At 50.8% G+C, this 22879-nt stretch overlaps 1 protein-coding gene across 1 annotated transcript in view; it reads right to left on the reverse strand.

Annotated features, from left to right (window-relative positions):
• The window catches only part of WNT5B (Wnt family member 5B), a 67463-nt gene extending 58775 nt beyond the window's left edge, over window positions 1-8688 (reverse strand). The window contains exon 1 of the mRNA XM_053978360.1: window positions 8627-8688. Coding sequence (XP_053834335.1) covers window positions 8627-8632 — 6 coding nt within the window. The 5' untranslated portion in view covers window positions 8633-8688. The remainder of the gene's footprint in view (window positions 1-8626) is intronic.
• Between the last annotated feature and the right edge of the window lie 14191 nt (window positions 8689-22879).

Genomic DNA, 22879 nt, shown 5'->3' on the forward strand with positions numbered 1-22879 from the left:
TGGATGCCTTCCAAAGCATCTCCTCTTCATCAGCATACAAGATTACACATGTCTCTCCAAAAGCTGGCTTTGCAAAACCTTGGAGAGGAAAAGGCAAGTGGGCCTCTGGAAGCACTAAACTACCTCTAGAAACTCATTACTTATTTAATATTATTCCTTTGCAGAAACAAACCCTACAAACAAAAACCTAACTCCAACCTCAGTAATCCACAACATTCCTGTGCAGACACCTTTAGGCAGATGTGCAACTACCAGGACCCTCTGCCCTGCGCAGGAACAACCAGCCAAAGCCTGCTGTGGCAGCAGGGACAATGACAGAGAGCAGCATTTCCCTAACACCTGCTGCTCCACGCCCACGGGACAAGGCACAGCATCAATTTACAGGGACTAGTCACAGATGCAAGGCCTCAGACTGCCACTCATCAAGACAGTCTGGCAGATCCACCCAGCACAATGCTGAGGTATGCCAAGAGAAAGCCTTGCCAAGGCAGGAGTGACAGGACCAGGCCATGAATTTGATGGGATGATGCTGGTATTAAAAGCCAAAGGCTTCTGTACATGTGAACAGAGCAGCTGAAGGGAAAAGTAAGATGTGTTTAGGTGGAGTCACAACTGTTGACTGAGCAAACCAGCATCATTTGCCTGAAACGAAATGGAGAACAAATTATGTTCAAGCAGCTCTGGAGCTTTTAACATCAGACCAGCACCTGTGAGCTGATGGACTTTCTGGATGTCAATCTACAGCTTGGGAATGGGCATTGCTTTGAAGCCCTTTCAATCCCAGGTTGAGTTTAGGAAGCTATGACCACCCCATGGCAGCCTCTAACACCTGTCCCAAGATGTCAATGAGCCACAATTTCCATAGGACTGAACCCTATCCCTGCTCCAGCTCCCAGCACACACATCCTCCTGCACACAGCTCTGCCGGATAATCCTTCCCTGGCTGTGGACAAAGGTTTTTGGCTTTGTGAAGATCACCACCTCTTTCATCAGGAGGAAGAATGACTTACTGAACCAGCTGGGAAGTAAGAGATAATATTCCTTGTTGCCTCAGGGAGGTGCAGGAATTGGTAGAGGCAACCAGCAAAGCTTTCCATGCCTGCTCCCAGGCACCCTGTGGTGGCCAACTTCCATCTGCCCAGCTGGGGATGCACTGCATGAAGCACGGGGTTTGCCAACTCAGATCTCACCCAGGTTTACCAAAAGCAACAACAAACCGACAGAACTTTCTCAAAAGCAGCAACAAGCTGACAAAACTTTCTCTCTAATGCATCTAAAACACATTTCCCAGTTCAGCCTTGTCCATAAGGTAAAGTAAGGCTTAGATAGCACAAACTAACTGTTTCTAAACTTAACTGCTATTCCTATTGCTTCTAGCTTGGTTTTATGCTTGACTTGAAAGCATTACCTGGCCTCTCTAAGTAGGCCCTGGTCCAGACTTTCAAGGTTACCCCACTAAACTTTTTTTTAGTTCAAGAAACGGGAAAAAAAAAAAAAATACATGCTCCTGCCAACACCCCAGTGTCAGCTGTGCTGACAAAGATGCCTCCATGGTCACAGCTGTGCCCACAGAAAATGCTGTGGCTCCCCTTCTTTCACAGGCTGTGGCATAGACACAGTCTAACACAAGCAGCCAAACTCAGACAGTAAATTGTTGCTGGTGTGCGAGTCTGACCTAATTGGCACAATTTTCCTGGAAGATAAAGAAGTTTTACGTGTCTTGTAGATAAAAGTTTGGGTTGTTACCTGCAATGGGGTTTTATACCACTGGGGCGCAACTGTTGTTGTGCAGAAATACAGACCCTTACATCTTCTCAGCATGCTGTGGAGGGAAGCTTTTGAGCCTTCCAGCAGGCTCCTTGGAAAACAGCAGAGATGCTGAAAGAGCCTGTGAAGCTTCAGTAAAAACTGAACAAAGCCAGTGCTGCACTTGCCAAACCTAGCCAGCTGAAAAACCTCCTTGCCAGTCATAAAAAATTATTAGAAGTTCATTTTGAACATTGGCAAAACTCCCAAACACCTAGTTAAGAATAGGTGGAAATGGGGAATAGTTATAAAAACAGAAGAGAAATGAGGACAGGTAATTGGTCATAATTAATAATAATAATGAGTGCTCACAGGAGCACTCATTCCGCTCTACCTGTACCCCAGGCTGTGAAATCTCCACAGGTGGAATAACAGCTGCAGCCACCCACAAGGCTGCAGATGTTGCTGTGAAACCTGGTTTGTGCACACCACACATGGGAGCAAGAGCTGACATTTTGGTCTAAAACCAGAAACTTCCATTGCAGTGTAAAGAATAATGGGGCTACCCCGTAAATATCTGCATCATCTCAGTGCAAGACTGTAAAGCTTCAGTTAGTTTTCAGAGATGCAAAACTGGGCAAAATTGACAGTGATGACAGCCACAGGATACTACAAACCTCCCCAGCTGTGACACAGAAATGATAATGGCAAAATATTTACTAAACAGAACCCTGACCTGCTGCCAGGACCAGTATTCACAGTGATTATTAACAAATCTGAGTCACAGAATATAATAAAGGAACCTGTAGAATTGCTTGAGCTGTAAAAACAGAGGAGGGGAAAAAAGGAACTTAATTTGCCTTTGTACAGTATCAATTTTTTATGATTGGAGACAATTTCGAAGCACTCAGGAACACCTCAGGGAGTAATGAGCCTGACAGTCAAAAAATTATTTTTTCTGAAAAATGTTCCATTAATGAAGACATGCTTGGGCTCATATGTCTCTCTCGACACTCAGTGATACATAACAAAGCTCAGAAAGGTTTTCCAGCTAAGCAAGGGAGATTCTCATTTAATTTGCTTTACAGCTCCAACTTGTCCATAATAGAGGTGCTACAGTGCTTCAGGACTCAGTTAAACAATGGTAGCAAACCAGCCAAAAAGCTAAATACAGAACAAATGGAAAAGGAAGACAAATTTAGAGAGACCACTGAAATATTAATATTCCTGTGACTTTTGTTAACCCTCTGTCCTTAATGATGGACAAAACCAAATCCGAAACACATGTTCCACCTAATCACTTCAGTCTCCCTCACCTCCAATTGAGATGGGAGAGTTTACAGAAAACATATTTTCCCCCAAATCCTTCAATGTGCGTTCACAAACCTCTCGCTATACAAAGACACAACGTTGCTCCGTTTTTCTTCCCCTAAGACAAAAACTATCAAACCCTTTGAGCCTTTCCCACGAGCTACTTAAAACCATAAATTAATCTAAACCAAGAGCTCTTTACCCATCCCTGCACGCAACAGTGCCATGAGCTCTCGGGCCACAGACTGATTCCCAGGAAAATTCACTCCATTTGAGTGCTACGTTCTGCATTAATTCATCTCAGTCTGTTTTGCTCCAGAGGCTGAGATGAAGCTTTGCAAAATGGACTAGTCACTTTGAGTAATCAAGCCCAGACTACTCAAGAATGCCCAAGTATCTGAAACAGCTGAACCTCGGGGAAAAACAGGACCTTTGACAGCATTCAGAGCTGGATACCCCAAATCACCAGTCATGAAAGCCCTGGCCTGCATTACCTTTGCTCTGAATATGAGAGTATTAAACCCGAGGCCACCGGGTTAGCTCAAAGAGGGGCACAGGAGGCCAGGACTCAAACCACCTCTCTCATGTGGCAGACCACAGCATTAGCTGCAGGCATGCCTGGGAAGAGAGATCTGTCAGGGGTCTCTTGCAGGGTTATGCAGGGCACAAATGGTTTGATCCCGATGGTTTTATTTAGACGGCAAAGGCTCCCAGGTTGGGCCATATTTACTGTCCCAAACTTGGAAATTCTAAAGGAAGCTAATTCTATCCAGCCTGTTAGAAAGAGGAGCATTCCCTTTCCTCTGCTTGTCCCTCTCTCTAGCTCTTCTGAAGATGAGGGGCACATCACTTACTTCTCAAACAAACTCACACAAAAGCCAGCTTGGGGAAGCCCAGCTCTGAACAAAGTGAAATAAGGAAGATGCCTTTGTGAGGAAGCACCTACTGCTTCCCCACTGCTGAATCCCTATGGGAGCAGAAAGAGGCACTGTCCCTTTAGAGCTGGCCAGGGAGCAACTCAGCATGCCTGGTCTCTGGGAGCAACCACAGCCAGGGAGGAAAACTGTGGGCTACAGTGGGACAAGGGGAGATTTCCTGAAGCCCGCTGCAGAATAAACACTCAGAGATGAGAGGACAAGGGACCCTCCAGTCCTGAGGGCTGTGCAACCAGATTTAAAAATAAAACCTAGGAGAGGGAGAACTGGCTTGCCCGGGACCTTGAAAGAGCCAGCATCCACCGAGAAGAGGCAGCGAGCAGCAAACCACCAGCCTGAGGCAGCCAGGAAACGCGGCAGCAGCAGCCAGACCCACAGCCCAGCCACAAGAGAACAGGTCGGCTTAGGAGGGATGAAGCTGGCTGGGGAGTTAAATTTAGACAGGTAAACATTCCAAGGGGAAGAGATGGGGTTCATACAACCCTCATGTTTGCCACTGCCAGCCCCTGGGGAGAGCCCTTCAAAGAACTACTCGGGGGCTGAGGCACCTCGGAATAGGGCTGTTGGGGCCAGTGGGTTGGGAGCACACAACTCTGTGGGGCATTTTTACCCCAGCATTTGCTCCAAGCATTTGCTTCCTGCCTGGCAGCATCCCCAGCAAGCAGGAAAGCTGTTGAGAGAAGCATGGAGGACACTGCAGCATAAGGAAAAGTGCAAATCCTGAGTACACAGGGTACAAAGGGACCTTGCAAAGGAAACGTACCAGGGGAAACCCAACCAGCAATACGGTTGTGGCCATTTTGTGTCAGAGCCTTTTTGAGCTCCCTTTCAGAGGGGAAAAAAAAAAAAAAAAGAGTAAAAGAACCAAAACCAAGGAGTTAATCTTGCAAACTCAGCCAGCCTCTAGAGCTCAAGTCATGAGTTCAGACCCCATGAACTGCAGGGGACACACAGCACTGGCCCCTCTGCCCTGCTCTGCAGCCCTGAGGCAAGCCATGAGAGCTCACTGCCTGTTTTACAGCTCCAAGGACAAGGGAAGGATCCCCACAGGCAGCCACACCACAGCCATCTGCAGTGGGCTGCCAGCAGCCGTGCAGAAACAAGGCAGGGAGAGCACCCCCACTCTGGGGAGCTGCTGTGCCAGGAGTGACCATCTGCCCCAGGGACCCTGCAGCTCCACCTCTCCCAGAGCAAGGCAAGGCCTGCCTGAGCTTCATCAAGTCCTAAGGAAAAGCTTGGAAGGGGGTGGTGGAGCACAGGCTCTGGCCTCATCTGTGATTCCGCCCATATGGCCTCAGCCAGTTGTCTCCGCAGTGAGCACAAGAACTTGCACTTTAGCAGAATGTCCCTTCCAAAGAGACACCCCATCCCTATCAGAAGATTTTAAAAGGTGGAGAAGCAAATGCTGCCTTTGGTCGTTTGTTCTGAAGGTTAAACACTGCCTGTTTCTAACAGAGCCTAAATGACCAATCACATGCCTTAAGTTCTCTTGAATTAGAAAGCTCTCCAAGCACCAGCTGCTTCCAGAGCTGCTGCAAGCAGTCAGGTATCCCACCATGCTACATCTTAATGCTCTTCCTGAAATGCTACACAGGTCCTCATTCATTATATCTCCCATTAGAAAAGGATTTTTTTTTTTAGTCTGGGAGAAATTCTCCTGAGCCCTCTCTGCGCTGCTTTCAGTTTTAATAAAGTCTGTGTGCCTTCTCCCAGGAAGTGCAGATCCCTTTCTATGCAAAAGTGGAATCAAATCACAGACTGCACTGTCTTACATAACATGCCTTGGCTGTCCACATTCTGATTTTACAAGAACTGTGTTTAAAAGTCTCTCTGAAATGTTCAGTGTGTGTGTGTGTGCATGTGTGTCCAATTTATTTGGAAATGATGAAATGGTTTTCACTCAAACTTTGATCAGCTGCTAGAAAAAAAAAAAAAGATCTTATGAATAGAAACAATTTATATTCATTTAAATGAGCAATCATGCAGTTTTCAGAAAAGAGCTGGTTTCCCTGTGTGCCTTGAAACCCAAACCCAACAACCTTAGGACAAAAGACTCAAGATGTGAAGCAGTCCAGAAACAGAGGGGCCTACTGGGCTAGAGAAAGGGACAAATAGCTTAAAGGTAACTTTAAATTTCACAGTATTTGATCTCTTCCTAAAAGAGCAAGCCCCTGGAGACTTTGCTGTACAAGAATGTTCATTTTTCTTTAAAACACAGGACCCTCAACTTTCTAGGCCCAGCTCTTTCCAAATTTCTATTTTTTTTTTTTTTTTAGCTGATGTAATGAATTCTGGCAGATTGGGAGGGAAAGGGCTGAGAAAGAAGACTTCTCAGGACTGGGAGCCTGCAGCCACAACTTCAGCTTCAGCTTTCCTAAACCGAGATCAGTCACACGTGGAAGGACATTTTCAATGTCCACGCACCAGAGACAAGGGAAAGGACACAGGGGCTGCTGACAGCTCCTGAGAGATGTGCTAACACTGAAGGAGCCTGGGAGGGACTGCTTTCCAAAGGGAAGGGATCTGTTGCAGACACTCCTGGGCACAGAAATGAATGAGCAACAGAGCCTGAGGAAACCTAAGGCTGGAATGGGGCCAGCTGACTTCCCCACCTCTGCCTCCTGACCCGCACTGGCAGCTCATCCTCATGCTTCTCTCCTCATAGACTCAGCTATTTTTTTTAAAGAAGGATAAAACCCCAAGTAGTTGGGCTAGCTTCTCTGCACACGTGGCAACTCATCCCATACCCTGGATGTTTGGGGTGAAAAACATTCCACCTGAATTCTTGCAGAGCCCAACCCTTACCTTGGCTAAACCCAGGCATCCATGCACAGGACACTGGTTTAAGAGGAGTCTGTCTCTCTCCTGCCAACCTTGAGAAAGCCCACCTCTTTCTCTTTTGGGAAGAAGAGCACGTACCCAGCTTGGTTCTCCATTTACAACTGCACCTGTGTGACAGAAGACAGGCACCTGCAGGTGGAAGTGCCACCATCAGAAAAAGTGGTCCCTTCAACTCACGTGTCGATGGCCAGCAGCAAATGTGGGAAGGAAGGGCCCTGACAGGCTCACACCTGAGCACTGGTGTGGTGTGGGGCAGGTGAGGGACACTCTGGAGATGTGCATGAAGCAGGCAGGCTCTGAAGGGACAGATGGACAAAGACGAGTGTAAAGGAGAGAGAGACCTTGTGTGTGCCCAATGCTGTGTGGGCACAAAAGCCCTCATAAAGGGCACCGAGAAAAGAGCCCCCAACACCGAGGCAGATAAGGAAGCATTGATGCACACAGTCCTCACATGCAGGTGATGTGGAGCAGAGCAGACTGCACTGGAAATGTGCACGTGCACACAAGGAACACCATGCACACACTCCCAAGGTTTTGGCTGTGAAGAAATTGAAGAGCTTAAATGCCAGTACACGTGTAAGAAAAAGCTCTGTCACAAAAAAACCCGACCCCAAAGGTGAACAGGTGAGTATGTGGGTGCAGGCAGCAGGGCAAGAGTGATGATGATGATGATGCACTGTAGGGGAGCCAGGAATGCATTAAGAGATAGGTGAAAATTGGATAGAGAGACTTACAGGGACACTCACCTGATGGCAGAGGAAAACTATCAAAAACATGGGGCAATGAAGTGCATCAAAACACACAAAAATATGTTTGGGGAAGTTGTTTTACCCATACCACTAAGGGAAGTATTACACCACAATTCTGAGAAGAAAAACCAAGTTTCATAAAAGTGTCTGTCACAGACGTAACTGGGATGCTCGCGCCCTGGTCCTGTGAAACCGGGCACACTTTCACTTCTCATCTGCGCTTCCAAGAGCACAAGGACCTTTTCCCACACCACATGCCATGGCTCGTGCTGGCACATGCAGCCACACCACACACACGGGTGAGAAAGGGCGCTGTGGGTGCCCCCAGGAAAGCCACTGTGCTCATGCCCACGGAAAGGATCCTCCTCTGACAGCAAAATCCCTGCGCTCACACTAAGGTCCACCTCACTGGAGTAACATCTGTTTTGTGAACTCATGTCTGTCATGCCTGAGGAAAACATCTGTTTCACCAGCACAGCGTCTGCCACCCCAGAGGAGCATCCCTCATACCAGAGGGTGGCCCCTCACACCCCGGCAGCGTCTCTCATGGCACCGCAGGTCTCTCCCACCGCAGTAACACCACCAAGGCCACCCCGGGGCCATCCCGCAATCGGCCGCAGCCCCGCGCTCCGGTGGCCCCTCCGCTGCCCCGTGTCGCTGGCGGGCTCACCCGGGGGCTGCTGCCCGGCTCGGCCCCCGACGGGCCCTGCCCGCGGCAGGGTCCGGCCGCCGCGGGGGCTCCGCGCAGCCCGATCCCCGCAGCCCCCGCTCCGCCCCGCACCGGGCCGGGGGCGCCTCCCGGGCTCGGCGGCAAAGCGCGGACGCGTCTCCCGGGCCGGCAGAAGCGGCAGACCCCCGGTACCGCCCGCGTCGCCTCCCGCCCCTTCGGGGGCCGCGCAGGGAGGCGTCCGGCCCCGGGACGAGCCGAGCCCGGGGGAGGGGGGGTCTGCGGCGCCCGGCGCGGCCGAACACCTCCCGGCCCCCGGCCTCCTCCTCCCGCCGCCGCCCTCCTGCTCCTGCCGCCGGGCCGGGGCCGCCTCCTACCTGCATCTCCCGGGCGCCGCCGGCGGCAGCGGCAGGTGAGCGGGCGCCCGCGGCGGGCACGGGGCTCCGCGTCCCGCTCGGCGGCGTCGCGGCGGCCGGAGACCGCGAGGGGACGCACCTGCCCCGGGGGCCGCCGCCCCGTCGCCGCGCCGGGCCGAGCCCCTCGCCGGCTGCGAGAGGGGAGCGGGGGGGACGCTGCCGGCGCTGCCCTCCCCGTGCCCGCGGCGGCGCCGGGCTCCGGCAGCGGCGGCGCCGAGCGCGACTCCCGGCCGAAGTTGGCGGCAGCGGCGAGTGCCGGGCCCGGGAGGTGCCGGCGGATCCCGGGGGCTCCGGCCGCCTCCGCCCCGCCTCCCCCCGCCCCGCACCCGCCCCCCGCGCCCTGCGCCCGCCCCGCCGCGGGCACCGCCGCCGCCGCCGGGATGGGGCTCGCTGGGGGGGCCGGGCGGCTTCCCCGGCCGGGGCGGGCGGGGGGCCGGCCCGGGGCTGAGCTGCCGTCGGAGGGGGGGACCGTGCGGGTGAGTGAGGCGGCGACGGGGACAGAACGCCGCGGTGCCGTGCGCTGGAGGCGACCGGGCTGGCTCCCTCCCGCGGCCCCCGCAGCCCCCGCCGTGCCCGGCGGCGCAGCCCCCGCAGGGAGACGCGGACACTCGCGCGTCGCTCCCAGCGCATCCCTGCCGTGCTCCCTCCCTGGCTGCCCGGCCCCGCCGGCTGGAAGTGTCCGGCCCGTTCCGCCGCCCTGAGCTGCGGAGAGCTCCGTGCCCTCCGCTTCTCGCTGTGGGGGCTCACGGGCACCCTGCTCATGGGGCTCCCGGCCCGGGAGACAAACGTGCTGGGAGCCAAAACCCCTCCAGTACGGGCAGCGGGGTTCCTGGCCCCCGCCAGCGGAAGGCTTTTGACCTGGTGACCTACTGCTTCATCTCAGCAGGGATTTTTGGCATCTGTCTCCCAGTGCGGGTGGGCGGCTGGGTTGCAGTGAAGGTGCGAATGAGGCAGAGCCCGGTTCGGGGATGCTGTTGAAATAGACTGGCAAAGTTTGGCAGAGGAGACAGCACATGAAGCTCTTGATGCGGCTGGCACTCAACAAGCACACCCGTCCTTTGCCTGCAACACCAGGAATCACACTGGGGGCTCTCCCCCACCCTCCTTCCCATAAAACTTCACAGATTCACAGCCAGATCCCGTTCTCACTTTTCCTGGCAGAAGCAGGAGTAGCTGCACAGGCATTAGCAGGATCACCGTAAATTTATGTTGATGTGACTGCAAGTGGTGCCTAGCCCCCGGGACGGCTGGGCAGCTCAGTGCACGGAGACAGGATTTACATGCCTGCTCTCCGAGCTTGGTGGCAGCTCTGCAGCAGCCAGAAGTTACACTTGTTGCGTCCAGGTCCCCGTCTCTGGGCCCCACATCATCAGGCATCCATAGTCCCCACACAGCAGGAGCTGCAGAGCCCCAAACACAGTGCAAAGAGTACCTTGCTGCTCCTACATGTACACAGACTCACACATATAAGGATCCAAATGGAATTACATCAGGGAGGCATTTGGCCCCCTGGAATTCCTCAAATTTGTACTGGCTTGGGACAAAATGCAGCTTGAGACACACACTATCACAAGCATCTTGCTTCAAACAGCTCTGAGCATCCATTTGGGCTCAGAGTGGAAATACATGAGCATTTTTAGAGGAGCAGGTAAGTGTTTGAGTACAGGCTACACACTACAAGTAATTGAAGGCTCCAACTGTCTTAATTTATGACCAACTGTGCCAGTGTTTCCCATCACTGCCATCATTAATGATACTTTCTTTTAATGGGAATAGGAGATAGGGGAGGTACAGCTAGAGGTAAATAGTTACCCAGTGTTTGTGGCAGGAAATAAGGAGCCATTGTCATCAGCGCTGTGTAACTAGAAAGATAATAGCTGGTACAGCAAATGCCAACTAATTAGAGGGCAAAGGAAGTCTTGAAGTTGCAGCTGGCTACAGGAACTTTTAGGTGCCAGCTTTTTTGCTCAGAGGTAAAGCCTGTTTGCCATATGGGCTGCTGTTCCCTGCTTGTCTGTTGAGCTTCTAGCTTGCACATAAAGGCTGCACAGAGGAAAGGCAGGGTGCTGCTTTGGGGACCCAGCAAGCAGCAGGGACCCCTCCTGGGGACCTGGAGGTGTGAAGGGGAGTGTAACAGAACTGAGGCTCGGTAACGAGTTGCTTGGCCAGAGATCCTTATCCATCCTCACAGGAATCCTCTTGGGGCTGGCACTGCTTCACACCCCAGGATGGTGTCTTACATCAGGGATAGAGGGAGCCGACAGGGAAGGCAGAGCCACTGGACCACCAGCAGAAGTGGTTGGGCACCACTGGATATATGTATTCCTTAAAACCTTCAGCTATGGACCATGTGGATTATTCCAAAAAGAGACCAGGTTAGTGAAATACCATTCTGGCCTCAGCCTAGTCCATGAGGAAGATGGGAATTCCTGCAGCTTTAATCCATCCTTGATGTCTCCACTCCTGCTATGGTGGGACAAGAAGGGCCATTGGGAGATACAGATATGTGTGTCAGGGCATGCTGGGTGCCAGGAAGGGCAGGAGGGACAGCTGGAGTGTGCATCTCCAAACTGGGTGGGAGTGATTTCCCAGCTGACCACTTGGGGGGCTTGAGAAGAGGTGAAGTGTCCTGAGCCAGCAGGAATGTGGTGCACGGCCCATCTCAGAGGACTGTGTCTCACAAGGGGGATGCCTTGGCAGTGCTGCCACTGCTGAGGACAAAAAACCCCACAGAATGAGTTGGTCATGGTGTTGGTGTGGATGGGTGATGACAGGAGACCACCAGTTGCTTTACTTTACTGTGTCCTCCCTGCTAAAATATCTTTGTTTTCTTCCTTGAAGGAAAAAAGTTGATTGCCTTCTTTTATCCTTGTCTCCCCCACAAGATTGCTTTTATCCTCCACCAAAACACCTCCCTATGGATGTCATTCCATAGATGTTGTCCACTGAAGCTATTCCTCCATCTACAGAGCAGGGCAGATAAGAGAAGGGCACTTGTATCCAGCCAGGGGTGTTGGGAAGAGGGGTACCAGCTGCCAGTAAGGAGGGGCTCCTGTCTCGTCCCAGCTTCCCAAGGTGTTGTCCATGTATTATTTACATGTCCCAGTATGATTAAGCCTCACTGATTTAATAATGGGCAGCATCCAGAACTGGATCTGGGCAGGATGTGGACTCTTAGTCCATGACCAGAGTCTGGGATGTGACTAATATTGGTGGGAGACACTGTACAGCACACCCAGGGAAGATGTTCCATCTGCTCCCTTGCAAAAAGCAGCTTAACCCATGCAGCTCCCTGGACAGCACAAGCTGTTTTATTTCTCTTCATCTCACTGGAACATTCCTATGGCTCCAATTGCCCTCATGCTCCTCCTTCTCTTCTACTACAGCTGTGGATCTTGTGTCTCTCCCCTCCTGGTCTCTGCTACCAGTGAGTAGGAAGAGGTTCATAGAGTCTCTGTGAGCAGCATAGAGTCCCAACTATTTGAGATATGGAAATGCTAAGCTCATTCTGCAGAGGAGGAGAGCAATTTAAAATGTATTAAGGAATATAAATCCCTCTCATTTAAGAGCAGGGCCCTGCAGAATATACTGAAAAGCAGGAGACCTTATCACTAGAAACTCAGCCATGTGGGTCCAACTTCTCTTAACGCAGGTGTAGCCCAGTCTGTGCTGCTCATAAACTCTAATCTCTTGGGAAGTTTCTTCCATCCCTGTTGCACCTGCACAATCATCTTCCCCCTGGTCAGCTGATTCTGTATCCAGGGTAGAGCTGAGGCAGGGATGATGCCTGTCCTGGGACAGCTTTCAAGGAGAAGGAATATTCACTATGCTTCTTTCATTGACACGGATCTTTTTTTGTCCTTTACCACCTGCCCCTGGCAGGGGCAATCCCTGTGGTGGGATTACCACCAGTAGTAGAAGCAAGTGAAAGGAAGTGAATTTGTGAGGAACTGGACATGTTTCCAGCAGTGAGCTTGTTATGAGTCCAGGTGGAATTCACAGAATAAAAATCTGGAAATGGAAAAAAAAAAAAAAAAATCTTGAGCTCTTGCCAAAGGAGAGCTCGTTCCAGACAAGCTACCTGATCTGACCTGCCTCCCAGGTGTGAAAACCTTCATTGACCCACCCCCACATTCTCTACCTGCCCTTGCAAACACCAAAGGAAAGCACCACCTCATTCCCAGCCGCTGTCCTCCTGGGGAGCAGCCAGTTTCCTTGGGGCTCATGACCTGAGAATCTGTGGCACTCCACAAAAGGAAATATAGGCTAAACATCTGAAACATTTTCTAATGTTGACGTCTTTCAAATGATGGAATTGTCTCCCCAGGGACACGTGGATGCTCCACTCCTTGAGTCAGAGAGGCAGGACCCAACAATGCAGGGGAGGGGAGAGGTATTGTTGGGAACCTCACTGCTCCTGTGTCAGGGAGAGACAGCGAGGGGGGAGAGGAAATGAATTAGATTACTTGAATCATTTCCAGCTCTAATTGCTATGATTTTGCAGTAGTTTCCCAGCCCCAAGTATAACATTAACCATCAAAGCACGATTTCACTCACGGTCAATTAAACCAGGATTCATCTGGCTCGACATCGCCAAGAAAAATCCAACCTGGACTCAGGGACACCCTTGGAGAAAAGACAGGAGCCAGACTGGGGCTGGTCACTGCTCATCCTGTGGGATAGGCAGAAGCTGCTGCCTTTAGAGGTGGACATCTCCAAGGACTCTCTCATCTTCTGCCAGCACAGGACACAAAGGGAATGCAGCAACTGTATGATGTGCAAACACCTTTCCTCACCTCAGTGATGCACGAGTAGGGTGCCTGGGATTGATCTCCCCATCTGGACAGTCCTGCTGGCTGGGGGGCTGCCCCAGAGGTCAGATGAAGACAGCCTGCGATGCTGGCTGACATGTGCAGCCCTGCCAGAGCCACGCTACCTCTCCACATTCAGTGGCTACACTTTACCCTCTGTCCTGGTCCTCCAACACACAGATCTGGGGACCCATCAAGGGATTCAGTGTCTGGAGCTGCGTTCCCAAATGCCGAGGTCCACGGGGTGGCGAGCAGGACAGGGAATGGCTCTCCCACAGCAGCTCTCCTGCTTGCCACTCCATGCTCTTCCTCCACAGTCCTGATGCAAAGGGGTGAGCCAAGCCACTTACTGGGTTTAGAAAGCCAAGAGATGAAGTAACAAGAAGCCCTTGTGAAGGCTCCGGGGTTTAAAGGACACAGCAGGAACCAGGCTGACCCGGCGGCTGCCGTGGGGTGAAGCCCTGCCTTGCCTGTCTCCACGTATGTCGGTAGCAAGGCTGGGGAGAGCACAGAGAGTTCAGGTCTCCTCATTTAGCCCTTTAATCATTAGACAGGCACTCCCAACAGCAGGTTCTGTGGGCTGGCTGAGTTAAACTGTAACTGCCCCCCTCGGCGGCCCCTGCCAGGATCCCTGGCTCCAGGGACCGGGGCAGCACCAGCCTCCCACCGAGTCCCACCAGCCCTCACTGCTGGCTGCCAGGGACAGCCCGAGCACAGGCTGCTCTGGAGAGCTGCCCTGCAGCCCGTGATGGGATAGGGATGGATAGGGCCCTCTTAGGTTTTGTTCCATGAAACTGGGAGAGTTCCCCCATCCCTCCCTCCTGTGGACAGATAAGCATCACCTGTCCCATGGCACTGCTGGGCAAGGGGGACAGGAGATGGCCCTGGGGCCAGCCCAGGGTCCCCAGCCTTGCCACGTACGGACCACAGCTCCGTGGTTTGGGGAGGCACAGGGCCACGGCCATAGCCAGACAGTGAGGTAATCTGCCCCTGAACTTCCCTCCTCTCGGACCAAGTCCCTCAGTCTCTTCTACTTGGCTTAAACCCCGAGGTGAAGAGTTGTACATCCTTTCCAAAATTTTTATCGGCATGAATGATGAAAACTCTGGACATTCTTATTGTCCGTTTGAATGGCCGATGCAGTTCTAAAATCCTCGTTCTTGGCCTCCCCCGCTTCCTCTGGTAACGAGCTCTGCAGTGCAATTAAACACAGGCTGTGCTGGTAACCCTGGGATGGGCTTCAGCAGGGGCCACAGCTCGTGGGTGTGCAGCAGAGCCTCTGTTTGTGTGTGTGCAGAGAGGTGACAGTGCACCCCTGCCTGCTTCCAGCCCCAGGGCACAGCCAGTGCTGGGGCTGGCACCAAGGGCCCCCCTCAATGCCCGACTGCCAGGGAATGATGAAACCCAAGCTCCTCCCCTGCCCCAGTCAGAAGGGAATGGTTGCCCTGCCAGCCCTCTCCCTCCAGATTAATGGAGTGATGCTGAAGTCCCACAAATCTGGCAAGAAGATGTCTCCCAACAGCTGAGCATCCACAGGTGGTTTTGGGGAAAGTGCACACAAGGCTCTAGCTGGGATCTGTCAGAGACAGATGAGCCCCAGCATCCCCTTCTCCTGTAGGCTGCACAGGGGTGGAGGGGATCTGTGTCCCTCCATGACGTGCTGCTTCTTACTGCAGCACTTTTCCTTTTTTCCTTCCTTTTTTCTTTCCTTTTTTCTTTCCTTTTTTCCTTCCTTCCTTCCTTCCTTTTTTCCTTCCTTCCTTCCTTCCTTCCTTCCTTCCTTCCTTCCTTCCTTCCTTCCTTCCTTCCTTCCTTCCTTCCTTCCTTCCTTCCTTCCTTCCTTCCTTCCTTCCTTCCTTCCTTCCTTCCTTCCTTCCTTCCTTCCTTCCTTCCTTCCTTCCTTCCTTCCTTCCTTCCTTCCTTCCTTCCTTCCTTCCTTCCTTCCTTCCTTCCTTCCTTCCTTCCTTCCTTCCTTCCTTCCTTCCTTCCTTCCTTCCTTCCTTCCTTCCTTCCTTCCTTCCTTCCTTCCTTCCTTCCTTCCTTCCTTCCTTCCTTCCTTCCTTCCTTCCTTCCTTCCTTCCTTCCTTCCTTCCTTCCTTCCTTCCTTCCTTCCTTCCTTCCTTCCTTCCTTCCTTCCTTCCTTCCTTCCTTCCTTCCTTCCTTCCTTCCTTCCTTCCTTCCTTCCTTCCTTCCTTCCTTCCTTCCTTCCTTCCTTCCTTCCTTCCTTCCTTCCTTCCTTCCTTCCTTCCTTCCTTCCTTCCTTCCTTCCTTCCTTCCTTCCTTCCTTCCTTCCTTCCTTCCTTCCTCCCTCCCTCCCTCCCTCCCTCCTTTCCTTCCCTTCCCTTCCTTCCCTTCCTTCCCTTCCTTCCCTTCCTCCCTTTCCTTTCCTTCCCTCCCTCCTTCCCACAGTCTTCCATGATTTTTTCCTTTGAAAGGCCCACAGGCCTCTGGCTGGATCGAGCAGTGATGAGATGAAAGGGGATTATTCTCCTGATAATCACTGGGATTTTTACCACACAGCAGCTTGAGCTGAAGGAGGAAACAACCACAATTGAGGTGTTACATCCAGCTTTCCCATGGAGCATGGAGATGTGCGAGGTCACGCCAGGGGAGAGAGGCGCAGGGTGGGCGAGGACAGCCCAGCCTCCTCTCCCTGCCTGGCCCCATAGGCACTGCTGCAGGGGGGTATGGAGGGCAGAACCCCACAGACCCCAAACCTGGGTGAGAGCCACTCCCTGGGCCTGCTTGGTGCCTCTGAGTCCCTGCTGGCTTGGGCACTCCCGACTGCAGGGCCAGCCTGACACCCTGATGGCCCTGGGGACACGCAGGTGACGCAGCTGGCTTCTGGGGAGGGTGGCACATTCTCTGTGGCCTGGCAGGTGGAAGGGAAGGAAATGAAATGTGCTGAGACACCAAGCCAGGAGGGTGCAACCAGTGCCACCCTGCCACCAGTGCCACCGGTGCCACCCTCTTCTTTTTTAAAAACGTCCTCAGCAGGCAGCTGAGGCGGTGGGCAGAGGCTGGGTGAGTTGGGAGCATCACTGTGCAGAGCAGGACAGCGTTAGGAGGTGTTGGGACTGACTGTGAGGCTGCAGAGGGAGGATTAGGGCAGCAGGCAGGGAGATCTGTGATAGAATGTGTCTGCCAGGCCTGTGATTGCTGGTGCTGCCTGGGAGGGATGTCACACAGCCTAGGGACGGGCACTATTTACAGCTAGTGAAGCCACAGCACATTTCCTGTTTTTATTTCTGGGTCCCACAAATCCCAAGGACAAACTGGAGAGTGTCAGCGAGGCTCTGCAGCTCCTGGCTCTGCTGCTCTCACGTCCTCCTGGAAACCAACCTGGTGACAATAAAGCCTTTGTATGAAAACCACCATGTTTTGTAGGCTCCAGAGTGCCCTTTGATGACAAATGCCTTTACTTAGTAGTCTCACCTTCACAGTGAGAGCTGAAGGGAACACAAATATAATCCTTGGATGTTGAAGCTTACAAATAAAAAAATAAATAGCATGGACAATATATGGGCTTACACAAACGCCAGCACTAAAACATGCCAAGTAGGCAGAGATGGAAACTATAATAACCAAAGCACCAGTGCAAAGCACCAGTGCAGTCACAAGATACAAAGAAGAAAGAAACCACAAGGCAGTAGATGTTTTTTCTTCTAAGGCACTCAGATGTTGTCATGAATATGGTCCTGGGGCCCAGCCACCAGACAAAAGGCTGTGCATGGACACTGTTGCTCCCATGGCACGAGCAGCCCTTGGCACATCTCAAGGGCTTCTTCATGGAAAAACTGTGTGTGCCTGTATGTATTTACACATGCAAGAAACTAAAGATGTAGAAACCAATGAGCTCTAGCTCAGAATCCTGTCATGTACTCTTGCAAAGGTAAAATTAAAAACATCAGAGTTCCTCCATGTAATTTAAGTGCAATTGTGTATGCGTTCTGTATTTTCTGTGGTTGACATCGTGAAGTGATGACTTTGAATTTTCAGCTTGAGACATGGATTTTCCAGGATGTGCACAGCACCTACCTGCTAACACCACTTGTGGCATCTGAAGTTACAGCAAATCACTAAATGTTTCATCACATCCTGGGACTGTAATTATACACACCTGCAAAAAACCAAAGAAAAACTCCCCAAAAAACCCAAAGCAAAAAAATCCCCAAACCCAAAGAATCCCACAAAAATGGAAGACACCATGATTCATGCCCCAAAATGTATTTGCTCATGTGCTTAAAATCTTGTTTTTCACTCTGGGAGGATTTTTTTTTGTGGATTTGATTCTTGTTTCTGAGTCTTTGCTGTTCACTGAAGCTACATTTTTCTTTATTTCCCTCCAGCAATGAGAGCTGGAATTCTCTTTTTTGTTTTTTTTGGTTGGTTTGTTTTTTTGGTTTTTTTTTTTTTTTTTTTTGGTAAATGCAGATGAGGACCCCCTTTCCATTACAAGGCTTCAGGGGCTGTGTTTGGAAGAACCAAATGTCATGGAAGATTACAACCTTGTGTTTTGACACCCTTCAAGATGCAGCTTGCATATAATCCCTTTTATAGCAGCACGAATAACGTCAGGCACAGAGATCTGTGGAGAGCAAATAAGCTTTTGTGAGGTTCAGAGGGCCCAGATCTGCCTCTTGTGGGCCTTCATGAGGATATAAAATTGGGTTTTAGGGGGGACCACATCATTAACTGTCCGTGAGTTACGGGAACCTTCCCAAGCACAGGGCACCTAAACCCTCAGACATCAGAGCTCCATTTAGAGGCCTGAGCTGCAGCTGGTACATGCTGACAGAGCAGGGGGAGCTGGCCTTTGACACGACTTTGGCTGATTTGCTTTGTATTTTCTTATATTTCCTCAGCTCTTCCGTGTTAGGAAGGTGTTAGCAGTTAATGGAGTTGGTGCTGCAGTGTGGGTGTGCTTCAGGACGCGCGGACGGCCCGGACCGGATCAGGTTTGGCTCCAAGCTGGGCATGAAGTGGTGGCTGTCACTGACTCTGCACATGTCCACGCATCTTCCCAAATGATCCGCGACACCCTGGCTGCGCAGCGCCAGGCTGCAGCACACCCGCAGCCACACAGCGCCGAGGCTCCGTCCTGCCTGAACTTGCCCAGATATCATCTGGAGATTGCACACCTAACGATGAGCACGGGCAATGGAGCTGTGCTGAACAAGGCCTCTCAGCAGAAAAACAAACCCAGGGAAAGCTGGCGTCATCCTCTCGAGCCCCTGTCGCTACTGAGCCGTGAGCAAACGCAGAGGGAAGCCCTGGCTCAGCGTTAGGGCTGGCTCGCTTTGCTGCACAGACCCAGCGCTGGTTTCACAGTGAAGTCATGGTCCCGTCTGTCACTCACACAGAGGAAGCCTCTGGGTCATCCGTGGTGATACCAGCCTGCAGCTCCACAGGTGGCTTTGATCTGCTCTTCTGAGAGATGAGCACGAACCATTGTGTCGCCGCTCCTGTTGTCAGGAGTCATCACTTCGTTAACTAAAGGGGGAAATCAGAGCCTCCAGCCATAAGGGTGAGGAGCAGCTTTTCCCTGGCACCTCGAAGTTACCGTGCTTGGCTTGGGCTACTGGGGGGAGACTGCAAAGGCTGCCATTGCTTTGGGTGCACCACACCTCCGACATCCACCATCTGGCAAAGTGCTTGTTCAGTGCAAAGCCAGCAGCTCCTGCCTGTCCCTGTCCCTGTCCCTGTCTCTGTCCCTGTCCCTGTCCCTGTCCCACCAGGACTGTGGGCTGGGTGAGCAGCCAAACCCTCCTCAGGCCCATGAGGAACCAGGGGTGACGAATATCAATCCCTCCCTGCTGCGCCAGGGATGGCTGTGCGCATGGATTCCTGATGGAAGATGTGAACTTGCATTATATTTTGCTGACAAATCCCAGTTTTTTCATTTTGTCTGGGTTCCTCCAGGGCCTAGAGAGGGATCTGTTTTGGATGCAAGGTGTCACGTTGCTGCCAAACTAACAGGAGAGGCCCCTTCAGAGGGCACTGGTAGGAAGCACAATCTGTGGTGTGCAATATCACTGCAGTGATGGAGGGTTTTGAATGCACAAGGGGAAAGAGTTTTTTATCTTCTTTCTTTTATCTGTCCTCAAGACAGTGTTTCACACTTCTCATATCACTGGGGCAGGAAAAAGAGCCATCTTATAGTATTGTACTAGAAATGGTTACAAAGGAGTTTGCAGGAGACACGAACTGGTTCCCACCATCTCCTGAAGGAGCAGCAACACCGAGGACTTTGGGGTAGCAGTTCTTGTTTGCCACACCTGCCAGATCCCTGAAGGCTGTCCAAAGTAACCGGCAAACCCCTCACTTGTAACTACTTTGTATTAAAAAATAAAGATAACAGAACTGGGTGCTGCTTTCTGAGACACGCAGAAAGTTGGCAGAGCTGAAAAACTGGGCACTACTGCCTCAAAGCATTTTGCTGATTTGTCATCTGAGGAGACAATGGGATTTGTGGAGTTACTGCTGAACAGATTGCTGCAAGTGAGCTGAGCCCAGGCAACTGGCAGGAAGTGTGCTCCTGGCCCCATACAAATCCAAAGCAAGGATGGCAGCTGACACAGTAGCTGCCAGCTACCATTGTCCCCTCTGGCCTTGCTGAGCAGCAGAAAGACTTTGCCATGGTCGTACATCATCCTCACTGGAGATTCTTGGTTTTCCATACAAAACCCTGTTGTAAGGCCTCCTCTGATGCAGACAATGGAAATACCAGCATGAATTCCCACTCATCCTGGTTCACTTTATGTCTTTGGAGCCCTAAAAGTCTGTAAAGACACAAGTATTCACCAGTTGTGCCCGGTGCAGCAGAGGCAGCTTGGGAGCAGAGCCCAGCTCTGCACAAACCTGTTAAGAGCTTGGTTACCACTTCAGCTGCATTCTGCTCAAAATGCTTAAACAAAATACCAAAAGAAAAAGGGAAAAGAGGATATCCTGTACAAGTATCATTCTCGTGGATTTATACACGAGAGAGTAGCTCCCCAAATAAACGCCTTGGTAGAGTGAAAATTATTGAGAAGGAGTCACTCAGGCATCAGATTGGGTGAGAGAGCAGCAATGCAGACTCACTCATTTGTGATGCTGTGCTGCAGCTGAACCTCCCTGGGTGGAGGGTGCCATGAGCCTGAGTGGAAGTTCCCTGGCTGCTCCTGCTGCTGAGCCCCAGCTCTCTCTAAAAACCACCTTACACAGTCACCACTTGGACTGGGAAAACAGACCTGAATCCAAAATATGCTACTTTATAAGGAAGGATATCAGCAAAAGTGGCAACAGTTCAAAATATCCTTAGAAGGAGCTTTCTCAAACTGCAATGACTACCACCACCATCACCACACTCGTAGTAACTATTAATGCTAAATTAATTAAATCATAGATGAATGGCATGAACAGCTGATTGAAGTCCTATGGGGACTAAAAAAAAAATGAGATGCTGAAATTAAATTTACCTCCTTCTGCACTTTGCACTTAGTCTGTAAATCCCATGTGCATGTACTGCACATTCTCTAGTCACTGAGCATCTGAGGCAGCATTTTGGAGCTCTTTGCAACTGCAGCCTACCAGTATCTGCCAACATGTGCCCCTTCTGTGACGTGTCAGTCACTTCAGCTGTCAGGTAGTCTCAAATATTTCATATGGGACTTTGAGAAGGGCTTGTGTTGCTGCCAGGAATGACCTGGCTGGGAAAGTCAATGTGCTTGGTAGACAATAAGGAAGAACAGAGGAAGAACATCCATTTACCTCCACTTTAACGTCAAATCCTATCTCCAAGTCTTTGAATTCCTGGCAAGCCTCCGTCAGTCTACGCTGTGTGATCACAGTTAAAGCTCAGCTCTGGGGCTGAAGAAGCACAACTCCTCTTTGCTAGGTGAAGAGTTGGGTTATCAAACCCACCAGAAATAAGTGGGGGCAATTACAGGTCAGAGATACGGGCATGGGGAAGTGCTGGAATCCTCAGGGAGCAACAGCACAAACAGGAGCAGCCCTCCTAATGTCTAAGCTACCACTAGCATGAGGGATAATTTAAAGAACCAAAGCAATGAGAGGCTTGTGACAGAGAACTGGTGGTCTTGGATGGCAGCAGTGGTAGGGTTTGTGCAATTACCAGTTCAAAGAAATCAATTCATCCTGCACACTTAATGAAGGAAGCATCTAGCAAAAAAAACCAGTTACATAAATACCTTACTGAAAATTACATCATGGGCATATTAGGCATGAAGTCATGTAGATTTTCTAATTTCCAGACCTTTGCCATTGCAGGTTTGGCATTCCTGAAGCATAGTTTCCAGTGGGCAGCTCTGTGTATTCATATATGATCACACAGATGGGCACAGACACGTATATCCATATGTGCACTTCAGTGCTATGGGCTACAAGAGGATACACTGCCTAGAGCTAAAACCAGCTTCTGTGCATTATATAAGAAAGGTTAAGAGCATTCATATACATTCCAAGACTTGTGGTTCCCCAAAATGGTGTGCCCTTACAGAAAATGAAGGGTTTACTCAAGATGAACAAAAATCCTTCTAGGATGAGTTTTGAGCTACAGCAGCCACCCATCCTTTTTAGCAATACATAAAGAAGCCAAAGGTTTTTTTTAACTTGCCTTGTCATGAGATTTGTGTCCATAGACATTTTTGGAGCTGAATTCCCACTGAAGTAAGCAACAACTTCACACAAATGGGCTGCAGTACCTGGGCCTAAATATTTAACTTCTTAGTCAACCTTCTAGAACAGTTTTAATGTTTGCCATTGTAAACATTGGGAAAAGCTACTGCTCATGTACTTAAAACCAGATGGACTTGAAGCCCACACCCTGAGAATCACTTGCTGTAACCCCACAGCTACACCCAGGCTGGCCCCAGCTGTTCCACTTATGTTTTATGATCCATCACCAGGATATTCAGAAATAAGGCCTCTGTTTGCTTGATATGCAAAAAAGTTGTTTGCACCTAATTTTAGTATATCCACCTACAAAACATTTCTTTTCCCAGGTTATATGCCCTACTTGAGTTTGAGGGTTTTTAAAGACATTAAAGAAAGAGGACTTTGGCTATTTGCCTGAGATTTCTAAACATCCTGAAGCCTAGTGAGAAGACCTACTTGATGTCTCAAAATCCCAGTCTAAAGGTCACTAGTCACATACAGATCATTAGCATGGGCAATTGGCTTTAATTACTGTTTGGGGGTAATCTTTGGACTGGCTGATGCACCCCTACAGCTTCAATCCACATAAGCAAAAGGCGTCTGAAGCACAAGCACAGCAGATCCTGTCAAAAATAGGAGATCCTAAATTTTTAGCTTCTCCCAGTGGATTGCAGATGTGGTTTCAGCAGTTTCCCTGACTGGTGTGATTTAGAAAAGCAGGTTTTCCCAAGTCATCCTGGCCAGA

Source organism: Vidua macroura, chromosome 5, assembly GCF_024509145.1.
Source record: "Vidua macroura isolate BioBank_ID:100142 chromosome 5, ASM2450914v1, whole genome shotgun sequence".
NCBI classification, from domain to species: Eukaryota; Metazoa; Chordata; class Aves; order Passeriformes; family Viduidae; genus Vidua; species Vidua macroura.